This window comes from Rhamphochromis sp. 'chilingali' (genome assembly GCF_963969265.1).
Source record: "Rhamphochromis sp. 'chilingali' genome assembly, chromosome: 10".
In the NCBI taxonomy this organism is placed as follows: Eukaryota; Metazoa; Chordata; class Actinopteri; order Cichliformes; family Cichlidae; genus Rhamphochromis; species Rhamphochromis sp. 'chilingali'.
Window position 1 is genome coordinate 27,106,082 of NC_137937.1, and position 17,760 is coordinate 27,123,841.

Below are 17,760 nucleotides of genomic sequence, written 5' to 3' on the forward strand. Positions count from 1 at the left end.
ACTTGTTTTTATGTTGTGCAGTATTTCCACTAATGTAAAATAGTTGCTTAAAAATAATACTGAACTTCCTCACTGACCTAAATTAAGTAAATCTCTAAGAAGAAAAATCAAGTCTTTCACCCCATCGATTGTACCTGCATGATTAATAAAACTTAGCAGCAAATGTTTTGCATATGGTGTAGGTTTTACCAGAAAAATAATTCCAGAATAGATAACAGCAGCATGCTGGCCAATTCTCCAAAGCCTTTGTTACTGTTCACTGTGTTTACTGGACACTTGTCTCTGCCCAAATAAACTGTGATTAGATGGATCTTTGGGAGCTAGATGGTTATGCAGATGTGGTGTACAGGCTTGCTTTTATAAATGTCTCAGATGAGGTTGAATGACTCATGCTGGCAACATCTGCATTGTTTTTCTTAGCCTTCATGCATTAATAATACTGCAGTTTTTGGCATGTTTTCAGGAGGCTGAATATAAGTTAGTAGTCTTGCCTTACAGACTAGTTAACTCTACAGCACTTTTTGCAGATGATTTCATTATAGTTAATGTTACTTGTGCCAAATCAGAAGTACTTCCAAACAACGGATGACGACCCACTTTGAGGGACAAGTTCTTCACCTGCTGTTGTGCTAGACATTAAAATTTTGTAGTATCTGTATTTTTAACAAAGACTTTCTTATTCAGACCAATCAAGAACATTTCAAGCTTGCATGGGACAGACGCAGGCACAGTATCAGGTCCTGATCAAGGGGGTGCTTGACTTGTTTTTACTTTGTGTTCTTTTGGAAGAACATGCATTTTCAATAACAGTTATTTATGTTCATTTATTTATAATAGAGAAAAAGCCATACTGAGATTAAATTAAGACCAATTGTGCAGCTAACTGTGCAGTTTCTCTGTGTATCAACCTCTGAAATAAGACTATAAAAGATAAAGAGGAAAGAAACTGGAGGAATACTCTCATGAAACAAACAGAATGAATGTACAACTGTTCTATATAAAGAACAATAGCAGCAAAGTACCTGAGCTTGTCTGAACATGCCTGGGTGGTATTCATCTAACCAGTCCACATGCCAGACCAACAAAGAGCCATCCATGGGATGAATACTGAACAGCATGTCGGCCCCTTTATTCCACTCCTCTAACAGCACATCCAACTGGTGCTCCACTGCTGCCAGAGGCAGCTCCACTGTTCCTGGTCCTTGGGGTTCACTTGGTCTGTTCTCCTCTTCTTCAAAGTCATCTTCATTTTCAGGCTCTGGAAAAGAATACAAATCATGGTAGCCAAACAATATGTTAAATTCTATTCTAAAGGTTAGACTTTAACTGTCACTGTTGTTACAGCTTCACATGCACACACCCATTACTGACTCATCCAAATCATTTCTCTCTACCTTCATTGGAGCACTCGTTCTGTTGCTCTACACTAATTCGAAGCTGTTGCAGAAAGACTTCCATGGCTAAAGTAAAGTGAAGCTCTTTGTTGTTGAGCCAGTGGACAGAAAATGGGCCTCCTGGTTCCTCATCATCCACAGCGTTCAGAGAGGAGATGGAGGGCAACAGGGGAATGTCTGTGAAACATACAAGTTATAAGCTGTTAAACATTTAGAAAACTTAATGAATAAATAACAACAACAACAACAACAAAATATACATCAGACCGGGCTGCTGACATGCAGGACAAAAATATATCTGCTGGAGCAAATTAACTTTCATGAATGTAAGCATGGTTTAGTATCCTAAAACATAATCCAAGCATACAAATCCTGCAGGACTTCTCAGCCTGAAGGCTGAAAGAGTCTACATGATTTTATCCTAATTCAGGTCAAATTAAGTTACCCAACTAAAACGGAGAGGAAGAAAATGAAATGCTCACAGTTACTCTGAACAGCTCTCACTGAGCACAAGCTCATTGGAATGTTAAAGAAACAACCTCAGGCAATCTGCAAAAGTAATGGTATTTTTGCCAAGAGGTTAAGACTTCTGACTTCCAGCTGAGTTAACCATCCATGTACTCTGTACAGTTCAGGAATAGCAAATGATGTGCTTTAGTTCATTCGTCTTTATCAAGAACTTTATGTCATGTTAAAGCTTTAGTTCTTCAATATGTTGTGAGATTTCTTTTGGTATTTAACAAAATACCAGTGATGGGGATCAACAGGATTATTAAGTAGTTTCAGAGTGTGTTCAAGTCAAACCTGTGGCTGGGTTGATGCTGGCAGCAATGTGAAAGTGGCAGAGAGCATTGGCATGGGGCATGTTATTGCTGCTCTTCTTGTGGTTACAGTGTCCACTTTGAAGGTGAGGCAGGCCGCTGGTCCATGATAGCTGAGGTATGTCCCGATAGTGCCGCGATTCTTGAAAATCCAGCTGTGCAGAAAACAAGTATGATTATTATGAAGTATTGCTCAAATGTCAATTTAATATTTTATGACTGCAGACATCGTCTGTGCCATCCAAATGCATAATACTAAATGTAAGAGGCACTAAAATATTACATTAACCTGTAGAAATGTGGAGCTACTTAAATAAGATTAAAAAGAGAAAAATGAAACACCATTGTTCCTTGTTGCCTTTTCAGGCTGAAAAGACAGGTTGAGCTTGTCTTTTGGAGGTTGATGTGAATTAATCAACTTGTGTCGACTTACAAACCTCTCCAGCTCTCATCCCAGTCTGTGCTAAGCTACTCTACTTTGGTGAACAGGTGGTCCCCTCAGGGTGGGATTTTAATTTATTGGTATTGATGTTTAAACTGCATTTAAGTGAAGAGCCCAATTTGTCTTAAAACAGAGCAACAGGAGCTGGCAACATGGAGGAGTGGCTGTCACAGAGCGTGTATAGAAGAAATTTTAAAGTTTATTGGGTATTCAGGTTATGTAATTTGGTGTCTCACAGCAGACTGCAGCTAAATGCCCCAATGGAAAACAAGTCTCACAGGATGACAAACAATCATTTAAAAGCAGAGTTTCTTTAACCAAATATGTGATTGTATCTAGACTCACAGGTGCAAAATGAGTAAGATAAAATGAGCTGTAAACCTGTAGGTTTTGAGATTTATGAAGACTACAAGTAAACTCACCATTAAAAAGACATGACAAAGCAGGTACAAATACTTTTAAATGAAATCCCATAACCTTGCCTCCTCCAGATGTTCTCAAATAACAACTTATTCAGAATATTGGGGCTTAATTAACTGCACTGATTTGCAAGAACATTTGCTGGGATTTCTAATGAATAATTCCCTACCGTCGTACAGTCTTACAGACTCTGCGTATCCATTTTTTGTAAACTAATATGCCCCAAGCTTTTCAAGCACTGGTGACACCCACAACTTTCCAAAGATAAAATGAATGTCGGTTAGGATGTTGCGAACAAGCTGGGTCACTTAAAACAGAACACACCAGTATTGCAAACACAAACATGCGCCAGAGAACTGAAAAAGATTAAACACTGATCAAAAGTCAGAGGTATAATTTTAAGGTATCGTACACATTACAGAAAGGCAGACAGTTTCAAAAACCTTCATGTCTGAGACCCTTAATTTTCCCTTTTAACTATACCAAACCTCTGTTGCTCTCCATCTACCTTCTCAAAGTTGTTTTGAAATTTCTCAGTGCCTCTTTGTTCTTTTACGCTCATCCTTAAATTATCACTGTGCAATACATAAAAATACAAAAGCTTGGAAATTATTTCTGTAGAAAAAAGGGGAAACCACAAATCATATCATTTGTACCATCCATTTCCAACTACACAGGAAATTACAACTTGTTTCTTTTTGCATGTTGTATACAAACTAGAGAGCGATACAGCTTTACAAATAATACTTCTGATACGGACAAGTTATACCCAAAAAGCACAACGTTTCCGATGCAACAGTGTGATGAAATGAAATGAAATTTCTGCAGCCAGTGTAACACTCTGTCAGATTATCATTTCAAAGCAAAAAAGGAAAGAAAGCATGACATCTGAACACCTGATAAAGTGCATATATGGGAGTATCTAGGGAAGTCATGAACAACGCTGATGATCATTTCATAGCTTGTTCTCTGTTATAAAGATAGAATTATTTACACAAAATGATGTGAGGTCCTTTTAAATATTCAGTTTATCCTAATTATTAATATCACTTAAGAAAAAATAAAACACTGACATACAAGTCTTACTATGCAATGCTAGACTTAAAGGCGTATAATGAGAAATTCTTCAAATCAAATAAAGCACCATAAAAATCACGTGTTTCACTTGTGTTAGTAAACTATATTTAAACTGATCACGAGCAAAGGGTCCTGCCAAATAAAAAAAAAAACAATTAAACTAAAGTAATTGCGCATTTTTTTGTTTATCGAAACAACAAATAGCATTTTTGTGTTTGATTTTTAATTTCGAGCCTGTGTGCAAATAGTATAGATTTTTACATTTCATGTGTTTTGAGTGATGTGTTGCTAAAAAGGCCTTGTTTTCTGCACTGTCATACAGCTGAAACTGAAAATAAAGGTTAAATGCAGGATTGCTTAATTAGACTGTGTTAACGTTAGCAAAGTCCTGCTGATTATACTGAGTGTTTATTTTAAGCAGGAAAGTCAAAGTCATTGTGGCTTACTTCTTGTGAGGCTTGTCCGTGTGTCTTCCCATTGCAGCCGTTTTTCTTTGAGAGGCCAGCAGAAGATTTAAGCGTTTCACTGTGTTGGCCAGAAGAAGGGTTTTTATGGTGACCAGATAAGAGGCTGTCACCTGGCAACAGCGTCTCTGCCCACAGCCGACATACACTGTCCTTACAGCAGGTGAGCAGCACATTACACACTGCGCCCCTGTTAGGATAAAGGAGGGAGAAAAAGAGAGAGATTTTTAAAAAAAATTAATGGAATTTTAATTTCAATTAAAATTCTGTCTTACAATGATTATTACATCACGATAACTGAGACAGAAATGATTATTTGTCTCAATCCATTTCACATTTGTGCTCTCGTTTTGCATTTCTGCCCCTTATTTTCACTTACTTTTGCCTCTAATAAAAAAAATTCACATTGTGACACCTTGCCAGCTCACATTTATTTATTTAATTCTTAAATTATAGTTGAAGTTCAGTTAAATCTCTTTAATTAAGACAACTGTGTTTTTCCTTTTTCAAAGTTCAGTGTAGTTTTCTTAAATTTAATTGTGTACGTAATTGTGTGGTTCTTCTGCTTGACGCCTGCAACAAGAGCACCAGATTGCTGCAATTCCCCTCCTGTGTGGAAGCCCTCTGAAGGTCACATACGATTACCAATATTATATAAAGCTATGAAACAATTTGGAATGTGCCAAATTTATTCAACCCACACCATCTGTAGTGACATATTTTAAATAAACAAAGACAGACATCAAACCTGTCCACAACAAGTTACCTCAAGCTGCTTTCTACTCTAATGTAAAGAAGATAAAGACCTAATATTTTTCAACCATCCTTTCAACCAGCTTGTTAACTTAGGCATTTTTTTTCTTTTGCCCAGCTGTGGAAGGTTAGGTCATTTTGACCTAACCTTCAAAGAAAAGGAAGTTAAAGAAAAGGAAGTTAGAAAAGGCTAGGAGATGACAAATTAACAGTGTCTGTACCGTGGCATGTACTTGCTGGTCTTCCTCCAGGAGAAACTGGTGACAGAGCGGGGATGAGCCAGGTAGATAAAGGAGAAGGCCAGCTCTCCCGGGTCACTCACATTGGTGTCTGGAGGTGTAAAGAGTGTGGTAACACCCATCTTCCACTTACTGGTGCTGTACCAAACCTTTATTAGGCAATCATCCTGAAAAGAAGAGGCAATGAAGGATATAAGCGATACCATAGGTAGTTCTAACAAAAAACACACGACACCAGAAGGTAGAAGTTAATTATTATCAACTAATTTCACATGAATCTAGAGTGTTCGGTTTTTAAGTGCGATGTAACAAAGGGACACAACTTACCTGACCAGCTGTGGCAAAGAACTCACCGTCAGGAGAGAACTTCATTAAATTGACTGGAGAAGCAGTCCTTGAGATACAAAATGAAAATTATATTCAACACTCCATGTCAATATAATAAGTAATGTTTAGGACAAAATAAAATAGGTTTAAACAAATTGCATCAGGACATGAACTCAATCAGATAACTGAGTGCATGTCCTGCTGCAGTCAGATTTGTATTGAATATAATGTTACAGAAAAATGTGCATTAGCTGATTTTATTTTAATGTCTATTTGGTGCTTATAAGATAAATGAAAATCCTAATTTTAAAGTCTCTGTCTTGTTTGTGACTATTTTACAAACTCTGTTCTTACTTGCTCTGCCAGATACACCTCCAGGCAGAACGGCAGTCTCTTATGGTCATTTCTGCCGGCTGCCCCCTTTCATCAGCTTCATCCTTTACTCCATCAACATTAGACCACAACTGCAGGCTGCTAGAGCCTGTTAGGAGAGTGCAACCTGGACAGACAAACATATACAGATATGATCTTTCAGGACAGATATCATCAAATTTCTGTTTAAAAAAAAATTATTAAACATTTATATTTTGCCGGATCTGTAGTACCACCCCAACACTTCTTTTTAAATCACAACTGTTTATCTTAATATGTCTGTGTTACTTTAAGAAAGAACAATGGTTAGAGTACCTGTAGGGTGCCATGCTAGGTTCCGTACTATAGACTGTAATACAAATTGACCAGTCTTCTGCCATTGGCAGTTCAATTTCTGTACAGGAAAAACAGAAAAAGGCAAAATTCAAAACAAGTATGTCATGTTTTGGCAATTATGTTGGCTGAAACTTTGTGCAATAATTCCCTATTTAGATAAGCTCAGAAATAAATAAATTCCCTGTTTCGATGGTACATGTGGAACTATAGATGAAGCTTTAACAAGCGCTAACAGTGAACTTTCAATTGAGTCACATGCAATCAGGCAACACACACAGCATTGTAATACCAGGGTACTTCTGCAATAAACGAAATACGGTTTGTACTTAAGATGTTGTAAATTCTTCTCATTTCTTGTGGTTATTCTTTGACTTCTCTAACAACAGACAAAGCAAACGTCTTTACGGACTACAGAACAGAAACCAAAACAGTGAACATGACAATAATCGCATGATTTATGCAAGTAGTTACAGAGGAACAATATTCTGCTCCATTTCAAATATCAAGAGAGTTTTGCCACACAGAAAAAGCTTCATTCATTCATTCTGGATGACCTGAAAACATGCATGACTATACTGTGACTGGAAGAAAGTGCAGGCTACTCACGGTCAACGATGAGTCTTTTTGATCTGGTTGCTGAACAGGCTCAAAGACACACACAATGCTTCCATAGGAAGCTGCAATCTGCCAGCAAAAAAAGGTCGACATTTTAGATATACTACAAAACAAATACAAAGGTATCACTGCAAACAGAAACATATACTGTCCTCCATATCAGCCTAGTTATCCAAATTTAAGTAATTCAAAAAAAATTCTTGAAAGCTTAAACTTATGCTTTGTAATATAGATCAAAAATACTAATACTTATAGATCCTAATCAGAATCAACTATAACTTGCTTTATGAGTCATGACATATCTACATAGTAAGAGAGAAGACACCTTGACAACAGGCCAATAAATAAATAAATAAAAAATACCTTAAGTCATAACAACTCAGTGATGAGTGAATATAGTCTTATCTACTCTATTCACACCTCAATTTCATCAATTTGTAAGGGCTAAATTTTCAAGTAATTTCCATGGGACCCAAGAGTCATAATGTTAACTGAGCAAACGATAATACAAGCTGCGTCTTTAATGTGGTAAATAATATGCCAACTGTCAGGGAGGGAATTCTGTGAAGGGGTGAGTCACATGCACATGTTTAAATGTGTGTACACAGACATACAAGTCATCACATGCACAAGCATAGTCACATGGACACTACACAATGGCTCAAAGTATAAGACAGGCTTTTTGGGGCACAAATATAGGTTCTGCAGAAGCAGCACAGTTCAAATTTAATTAAATTCTAAAAGGCAGACACATTTATGCTGAGATCAAGTTCTGGGGATAAATCAGTCAATTCAACATGAGCCTGTAGAGCGACTGACAAAAAGAAAGAAAATGTGAGTTGTAAAAAATTAAGTCTCCCTCTCTGTGGTTATAATGATGACTACGCTTTGGTCTGATTTTCATAAACCCCCAACAGAGACTTTAAGATGGTATTATGCTAATATTTATGAATATTACAAGAGACATCTTAAGGCTCTCATGAAACCATTAACTTTACCAAGAAGAGATGAACAGTAGATTTGCAGGGCTAACTGTGATGGATGCAGCTTTTAAAAAGTTATTTTTACTGCTTTATGATGTTTGTAGAGATCGCTTGCTCCACCTCCATACTGACTTTCTTTATTTGATTTCTCATCGCAAGTAGACATACATTTCTCAAAATAGTGTAGTAATATTTATGCTCTAGACACCTAATTAGCCTTTAAAATAATGTATTTGGAAAATATATCCTTAATAGGAACAACTTACTAAAGCTCATAAAATGATATGAAGTGCTACAACACTTAAAGTATGAGCACAAAGGATGTACTATGTAAACTAAAAGCATTGCAAATATCACAGTGAGCAGAGGGCAATGAAGTGGAAATGGCAAGCAGACCAACTTGGCATACTTAAACAGATGCTAGACCATGCTGGAGGCGTGTGTGGGTAGTTCTGGCCCAACGGATTGGATTTAAGGTCACAAGGGAAGAAGTGAACGACTGGTTGAGAATGTTTTATATTTATTTAAATTATTGCAGTGTTGCCTGCACTTTTTTAAAAAAAGGCTACCACCCTCCCTAATTAAAAACTAATCCCAGTTCATTAGAATTCTGCTATATGATCTTTATTATCAGGTTTATGCAGATGTTGCAAGCTGCTTTTGTGGCTCCTTTTGCAGCAATGCTACTTACCAACAAGCAGAACTGAGTACTCGACTGCATAATGACTGTTGCCATTATGTGCCAAGTTTTGTTTCCAGAGACACAAGAAATGTGTAGTGTATTAAGAAAGAATCTAAATTCTGTGTTATTTTATCCTCTTCCTTTTTTCTTTTTTTTCTTTTTTACTGAAGAATCAAATTTAAATTCATGAAAAGAAGCCACTGTACAGGGTGAATATCTTGTAAATATATATATATATATATATATATATATATATATATATTGTTGGAATGCTACTACGCAAGTAACCCTGGCGGAAGGGGCTACATGAATAGGATGAGGGACCTATGGATTCTTCGATACCCAACATCCACAATGACGGCGAAACAACTAGTAGCTCAGTGTTCCAACATTCGAAAGAAGGGACTGCTCTCACAGCTAGAGATTGACGAGGTACAACACAAATGCTACGGCAAGGAGGAGTCAGGACGCCAGGTCAGGGGGGAGATATCATCACCCGAGATTGGGTACATAGCCCCAAGTGCGATAGGAGAAGGATCGTTGAGTGCGAGAGGAACTGACCTGAAAAATAGGATCATGGCCAAGCTTGAAACCTGGATCCCCCGTAGCCGGTTACCAAGATTACGTGAAGTACCCTCAGAAGGTCTGCTAGATGATGTTAATGCAGCACTACGGGCAATACCTACAACCACGATTACCGACACTAACAAGCTCATCTACAATACGGCAACAGTGATCAGTGAGATGCTTGGCTACAAGTTGAACAGCGACAAGGGGCAGTACCCTCCATGGAGAAGGAGGCTAGAGGGCAAGATCAAAGTAGCACGGAGGGAGGTTAGCCAACTAACGGAGTTGCAGAAAGGTGCGACAAATAAGGTGCCTAAGAAATACAGCAAGCTGTCCATACCTGAGGCCTTGGAAACTGCCAAGCAAAGACTCACAGCCTTGGCCAGCCGCTTGAGGAGGTACACCAGAGAGATAGAAGGCAGGAGAATAAACCAGCTGTTCTCCACAGAACCAGCAAAGGTGTACTCTCAGTGGCAAGGGAACAATAAGAGAACAGCACCACCAAGGCTGGAGACGGCGCAATACTGGAAGAGCATATGGGAGAAGGATGCAACCCATAACGGCAATGCTCAGTGGCTAGAGGATCTGAGGGCAGACCACAGCGACCTCCCTGAACAGGGTCCAGTAACCATCACAGTGGCAGATATCCAAGAAAGGGTCTCCAGTATGAAGAGTTGGACAGCACCAGGGCCCGACATGGTTCACGCCTACTGGCTGAAGAAGCTGACTGCACTCCACGAGCGTCTGGCAGCACAAATGAACCAGCTGCTAGTTAACGAGAGACACCCGGAATGGCTAACTGAAGGCCGGACGGTCCTGATCCCCAAGGACCCCAAGAAGGGACCGGTCCCCTCCAACTACCGACCAATAACCTGCCTCAGTACTACATGGAAGCTCCTGTCAGGCATCATATCGGCTAAGATGAACAGGCACATGGGTCAATACATGAGCGGGACACAGAAAGGAATTGGCAAGAATACCAGAGGCGCAAAACACCAGCTACTGGTAGACAGAACAATCAGCCGAGACTGCAAGACCAGACTGACCAACCTGTGCACTGCCTGGATTGATTACAAGAAGGCCTATGACTCAATGCCCCACAGCTGGATACTGGAATGCCTAGAATTGTACAAGATCAATGGGACCCTAAGAGCCTTCATCAGGAACTCAATGGGGATGTGGCGTACAACACTAGAGGCCAACTCCAAGCCCATAGCACAAGTCACCATCAAGTGCGGGATCTACCAAGGAGATGCTCTGTCCCCACTGCTGTTCTGCATAGGCCTGAACCCCCTCAGTGAGATCATTAACAAGACTGGCTACGGATACCGACTACGGAACGGAGCAGTTGTCAGCCACCTCCTGTACATGGATGACATCAAGCTGTATGCCAAGAGTGAACGAGACATCGATTCACTGATCCACACTACCAGGCTATACAGCAATGACATTGGAATGTCGTTCGGACTGGAGAAGTGTAGTCGGATGGTAACAAAGAGAGGGAAGGTAGTCAGAACTGAGGGGATTGAACTACCAGAAGGCAACATTGCAGACATAGAGGACAGTTACAAGTACTTGGGGATCCCACAGGCGAATGGGAACCATGAAGAGGCCGCTAGAAAAGCTGCAACCACCAAGTACCTGCAGAGGGTCAGGCAAGTCCTGAGGAGTCAGCTGAATGGTAAGAACAAGATCCGGGCCATCAACACGTACGCCCTGCCCGTGATCAGGTACCCTGCTGGGGTAATAGGCTGGCCAAAGGAGGAGATAGAAGCCACTGACATAAAGACAAGAAAGCTCCTTACCATGCATGGAGGGTTTCACCCCAAATCCAGCACCCTGAGGCTGTACGCTAAGCGGAAGGAAGGGGGCCGGGGACTGGTGAGTGTCAGCACCACAGTCCAGGATGAGACAACGAACATCCAAGAATACATTGGGAAGATGGCCCCAACTGACCGAGTGCTCAGTGAATACCTCAGGCAGCAGAAACCCAAGAAAGAGGAGGGAGACGAGGAACCATCATGGAAGGACAGGCCCCTGCACGGTATGTACCACCGGCAGATAGAGGAGGTGGCTGATATCCAGAAATCCTACCAGTGGCTGGACAAAGCTGGACTGAAAGACAGCACAGAGGCACTAATCATGGCAGCACAAGAACAAGCTCTGAGCACAAGATCCATAGAGGCTGGGGTCTATCACACCAGGCAAGACCCCAGGTGCAGGCTGTGTAAAGATGCCCCAGAGACAATCCAGCACATAACAGCAGGGTGCAAGATGCTAGCAGGCAAGGCATACATGGAACGCCATAACCAAGTGGCCGGCATAGTGTACAGGAACATCTGTGCCGAGTATAACCTGGAAGTCCCGAGGTCAAAATGGGAGATGCCCCCAAGGGTGGTGGAGAATGACCGAGCTAAGATCCTGTGGGACTTCCAGATACAGACGGACAAAATGGTGGTGGCTAACCAACCGGACATAGTGGTGGTAGACAAACAGAAGAAGACGGCCGTAGTGATTGATGTAGCGGTTCCGAATGACAGCAATATCAGGAAGAAGGAACACGAGAAGCTGGAGAAATACCAAGGGCTCAGAGAAGAGCTCGAGAGGATGTGGAGGGTGAAGGTAACGGTGGTCCCCGTGGTAATCGGAGCACTAGGTGCGGTGACTCCCAAGCTAGGCGAGTGGCTCCAGCAGATCCCAGGAACAACATCGGAGATCTCTGTCCAGAAGAGCGCAGTCCTGGGAACAGCTAAGATACTGCGCAGGACCCTCAAGCTCCCAGGCCTCTGGTAGAGGACCCGAGCTTGAAGGATAAACCGCCCGCAGGGGCGTGCTGGGTGTTTTTTTTATATATATATATATATATATATATATATATATATATATATATATATATATAGTGGAACTTGCTTACCACTCAATATAATCAACCACACGTGTGTGGTCATTATATTAAAGTAAAAGAAAACGGTATGTCATGGGGCCCTGCAATGTTTAGCACCTTCTGCTTTTTTTCTTTTTAATTTAATTATGGGTCAGATGTTTTTTCAAACATTAAAGCTAATTTATAGTTGATCGTTGCTTTGTCCCATGTAACCAAAAGACAGTTTATGGGTTTGGAATGAATATAATGTCTTATAACTTTATTCAAGGCTGGAACTAAAATATATTTAAACTCCATTTTTCAATTAATTTGTCTAAAAAACAAAACTTTTAAAAAGCCATTCAGAGCACAAACGAATACCCTAAAATGATATACAACAAAGACAAGCACTGAATCTGCACATTTTCTAAGCTCAAGCAACTAAGTGTTTGGTATTTTTATGTGGAAAAATAAATATAATTAAAACAATTAATGAGCTATAAATAGGGCTGGGCCATATCATACCGTTCACTGTAATAATGTTGGGCAATAATAAGAAAATGAAATATCGCGATAGAATATGGGTAAATGCGCATGCACCGTGCCTTTGTTTTCATATGCGCATGGCGGAAAAAGCATGGCGGCGATGGAGAATGAGAAGGGCGAAAGTGGATCGTTGAATGAAACGGATGAACCAGAATTGGTTTGTAAAAATGCTGCAACTTCAGTGGTGTGGAACTGGTTTAGCTTTCATCCGTCAGATACACAACACAGCACTATTTTTGGTAGAGCGTGCTAGCACGCCGTCGTTATTACGTGTTGTTTGGAAAATACGGCACACTTAAAATCAATCCTTTGATTTTTCTGAAAATCGACAGTGCCCCTTATGATCCTGTGGGCCTTATGTATGAATTCTGGTTGTGTTTACTGACCTCGAAACGATTTTATGTGGTACACGGCGCTCAAAAATCTGTCAAATGTTTTAGTACAACTTTGCTAAGCTACGAAGCCGCACCGCTTGATGGATTGTCGGGGCATTACAGCTATCGTAGGCAGGAACCTCGCAGAGTGATACTTACTGTGCTTCAACATAATATTACTGTATTGTGTGTGTGTATAACCTTTTTTTAAGTTTTGTGGATATTATACATGGTTATGCTGAGGATATGTTGGCCAATTTCCACTGGAAATGCCTTTTGGTTAAACTTTCAGCAAGGAATTTGCATTTGCATTGTAAAATATTTATGTAACTTTAATGCAAATAAAAAACAGCTGCTTCTTTAAGTGAAAATACATTGATGGGGTTTTTTTTTTTGCACTAATAAAGTTGTGGAGTTGTAAAGTATTTTGTCTAGTGTCAATTATATCGTCAGTTATATCGTTATCGCAAATTTTCAAATGTATATCGTGATAAATATTTTTGGTCATATCACCCTGCTCTAGCTATAAATATATGTTATCGTCTAATGGTCTTACATAATTACTCTATGTGGCAAACCATTTATCTTTTACTGAAATCTGGCTCCATTTATTTTCACTGGGATTTGCTTTAGTTACATCACTGGGATCTCACGCTTGCGCATTCAAGCACAAGTCAGCCTGAGGACCCCAGTGAATAAAAGCACCACACCGTTGGTCTTACCTGTCCACCCTGCAATGAGCAGTCGACACAGCCGACCTGTATGTTGCCATGTTTGGCCCCTGGGATGATCTGCAGTCGCTCAAAATCACTGCCCAAAATCACCACGTCACAACCTGATGCATAGGCCTATCAAGAGACAAGACAGTGAGAGGGTTAGAGAAATGAACATAAAACTCTAAGATTCATCCGGCCAGGATTGCATGAAGGGTCACTTGAACTGCACTTGTCCCAGAGCTATTGTCAAGGCATCAAACATGCCATCATATGACAGCCCTCAAGTCCAAGCAGATAAGATTAGAATTCCATGCTCTATTTCTGTGGCACTCAAAAGGAGCTCCTCACATGAACTGTGATTCACTATGACTTTTCCTCTTTCACAAGAGGACATAAGGACAATAATGGCTCCCCGATTAATCCATTCCTGAAAAGCATGTTGCCAGTGTCTGAAATTAGCACTCTGACTCACCTGTCAAGGGGTCAGGTAGACAAAATCCATCAGTAAGGTTTTGTTTTGTTTTTTTATACCAGTCTCATGAGATGGAATTACATTTTGAATAAAACCTACCCTTGAAGGAAAAAAGAAGTTGATTTCAGCCCTCAATGCTCTGAAAAATTAGAGCATTAAAAAACGTAATGTAATCTAATTACTCTAATCAACTTAAATCTCCTTTCTTCACTGTTCAGACTCTACTGCAATCACATTCTTCTTTGCATGGTCTCAAAGGTTTGGCCGCCTCCTCACAAACTCATGACACCACAGAATGACCAGTACAGGCAGGTTTTCACATACTGGTGATTAGTTGGTGTTTATTACTTACTTCGAGGCAGAGCTGGGTGACAGCAGAACATACAATAACATTTTGACAAATAATAAAACAATGACACAGAAAGCCTATAATACAGCAGAGACTTTCATTATTGTTGTTGTTTTTTAATTACATTTATTTTATTTACAAAGTTGCCACCAGTGTGGCGAACATTTATGTAATTCTCTAATAGAGTTTTAAGCTTTGAGATCACATGTATTTCAGCTTCTGTTTTTCATACATAACAAAGTCCCAAGCCCATTAAACAACTTTGTGCGGTACATTAGCACATTAGGTTTCAAAGGAATCTGCTAGGAAATCTGCTATTGTGACAAATCAGTTTAGCCACCCCCCATGAATCAAAGCTCCTAAACTGCTGAGGGGGGAAATACTTCCAGAGTCTGAAATATCTTACCGTGAATGGCACATTGTTGACGCTTCCTACAGAGAAACAGTTGTCTCCAGGGTTGACAGCTCCCGTAAGGACCTGATGGAGATTCATGACTCTTGATTATAGTCCACGTGTTATCCTTCCTCTTCTTGCCCTTTTCACAGAACCCTCCCACTCCAGGTGAGATTCATGGGAAACCATGAGAAGGATTTGCTCATCTTTGTGCGCAACCTATAATTTCACATCAGCAGCATCACTACAGACTTGCTGTCACAAGAAGAAGAGGAGGAAGAGATAAACAGCACATGATTTGGTTCAGTCAGCGTCAAGCCTCAAGTACATTACCGACTCCCGGATATTGACTGCAAATTAATTTTAACACTCAGCACTTGTAATATTAGCATGGAAGAAATACATGTCTCTAAACAGTCTTTGTCAAACCACACTATGAAGGCAAGGCATTCAGTAATCTTAAAAATATTTTGTAAAAGAGCCTTGGTGTACCTTGGTATTAGTCTTTTTATTTAGCAAACAGACAGCTTAGCAAACTGGCACCAAAGCTCTTCTGATCCCCGTGACCCATCTCCGAATTTAAAAATGCACACCATTAGTTCAACATCAGCACTTTTAGAGGTTATAACCAAGAGGGCTTTAATTGAAAGAGATATGCAGTCAGCTTGGCAGACCAGTCTCTAATTGTGCTAGAAAAGTATTCAGAATCTGTAATAAATGGAGTAACAACCAGGACGGATAAAAAGTGATAGGGGCTAAAATATGAAGGGTATTTTTCACTGTGGCTAAAATTGGGAGCACTGCAGAAGCAAGGTGATGGTGTAGCTCATGTTTTGCTAGCTCTGTGCACATTATCTAGTTACAGGAGGGAAATTTGAAACCACTGTCAAAGGTACATATTTGCACATAGCTGAAACAGCACTGACTGTCTTAACAAAAGACAAATACAAAACAGTTCTCCCAGAGTTACTGTTCCTTCAGTAACAGGAACAGATGTGGGATTTAAAAGGGTTTACTAATTACACTTTAAAAAAACAGTATTTCACCTTTGTGTATTTGGCAGCGAAGTAAATTCAATACAAGGAGTCCATTAATCAAAAGGGTGCAGGGAATTTGTACGGAGGGTTAAATGGATCACCGGTGCAGGTTACACCTTACTGTAACCCTACGAGCCCGGTTAATCAACTTATCATACAATCAAGGGCTGAACAGTCTGAAAATCACACGTTTAAACAAGTATAGATTACGTGTCGACCGCAGGTGCGCTACTGAAAATAATGAACGAAAAGTTTCAGAGACAGTTTTAACGATTCAAAAATTTAACGCTACAGAACAAAAATAACACCACCAGAAGGATAAAAAATCCACGTCAGAGGGGTTAACATATGCTTCCTGTGCTGTGGCAACTCACGTGATAACGTTTCACAAGCCAGCGCATTAAGACACAGCTACCGATACCTCATCTGACTAGCATTTTTTTCTCCCGTTTAGACAAAAGCGTGCATTTAGCTCACTGTCACTGTGCAAAAGCAGACATTTCATACATGTTTTCAATCCCTCCAGTCGTAACGCTAACTTAGCTGTCAAGTTTAACTAGCTATCAGCAGTCTTTCAGGACACACAGTAACACCACCAGTAATTATCTGCTTACCTTATGCTGCTGCTTCTTGACATCTCCTGCAGATATTACATCAACGGTTACTCCCGTCGCCTGATGTTTTCGGTGAATACAGTTATAATCTCACGGATTCGGTCTTAGTTTAGCTAGCTTTTGCTAGCGTTAGCTCGCACTAGCCTCTGAAGCTCGCTCTCTGAGCAGGCTCCTAGGCTACAACGCTAGCACTATGTCACTTATGGCGCACATTTGCCCAACAGTCAATACTTTACGAGAGAAGGAACTATCTATTGACTCAAAATGTTGACTCTGAGTAGGAGTCACCCTCTGCCCGAGGTTAGCAAATAAAACCCTTCCAAAGAGGAAGCTTTTCCTTATGTTGAAGATATGTGATGATAATGACTGTTTCGCTGCAAAGCATCGTGGGTCTTGTAGTTTTAAAACCGTGCTCGCACTCTCGCACGTGACGTTCAGGCACACAGGCTTTTACAGTTGTAGCTAACACGTTTTGCGTTGTTTTTCGTGGGTGCATTGGCTTGTATAGAGAAGGTAAATAGTTAAACACAGCCATACCTGGAGATGGTTGTATTTAACGTTTTTCTTTTCCACTTTAAACATGTAAAAACGTAAAAATATGACTTTTATGTTGTTTGAACTTTGTCCCCAAAATTTTACAGTAGCACTATCATACAGTAGGAGTATTTTTGAGCACTGTACTGACTGTAGGTTGACCAGTTCATAACTAAAACGTGTGGGGTAAGGAATATGCCTGTATGAGGGACTGGGATCTTACCCAATAATGAGAGGTTTAAACTGTTGATACATCTAACACAGCTCTGTAATCAGTCATTTGAAGGACTAATACTATATTTAATAAGTGAAAACTTTAGCTGTAAATGACAGCTAAAGTTTGTATTCATAGAATGGCTATTAAAGCTG

The 17,760-nt window shown here is 40.1% G+C and overlaps 1 protein-coding gene across 4 annotated transcripts in view; it reads right to left on the minus strand.

The window, feature by feature from the left end:
• The window catches only part of dmxl1 (Dmx like 1), a 67,531-nt gene extending 50,290 nt beyond the window's left edge, over nucleotides 1-17,241 (minus strand). For 2 of the 4 annotated variants that reach the window (XM_080895190.1, XM_080895187.1), the window contains exons 1-12: nucleotides 16,858-17,241; nucleotides 15,219-15,461; nucleotides 13,998-14,123; nucleotides 7,252-7,329; nucleotides 6,625-6,703; nucleotides 6,292-6,436; nucleotides 5,938-6,004; nucleotides 5,593-5,777; nucleotides 4,601-4,808; nucleotides 2,199-2,370; nucleotides 1,395-1,571; nucleotides 1,023-1,258 (exon numbers count right to left, since the gene is read on the minus strand). In XM_080895190.1, the coding sequence (XP_080751316.1) occupies nucleotides 1,023-1,258; nucleotides 1,395-1,571; nucleotides 2,199-2,370; nucleotides 4,601-4,808; nucleotides 5,593-5,777; nucleotides 5,938-6,004; nucleotides 6,292-6,436; nucleotides 6,625-6,703; nucleotides 7,252-7,329; nucleotides 13,998-14,123; nucleotides 15,219-15,305 (1,560 nt within the window). In that variant the 5' untranslated portion in view covers nucleotides 15,306-15,461; nucleotides 16,858-17,241. The remainder of the gene's footprint in view (nucleotides 1-1,022; nucleotides 1,259-1,394; nucleotides 1,572-2,198; nucleotides 2,371-4,600; nucleotides 4,809-5,592; nucleotides 5,778-5,937; nucleotides 6,005-6,291; nucleotides 6,437-6,624; nucleotides 6,704-7,251; nucleotides 7,330-13,997; nucleotides 14,124-15,218; nucleotides 15,462-16,857) is intronic. The other 2 variants (XM_080895189.1, XM_080895188.1) reach the window with 2 other exon arrangements.
• Between the last annotated feature and the right edge of the window lie 519 nt (nucleotides 17,242-17,760).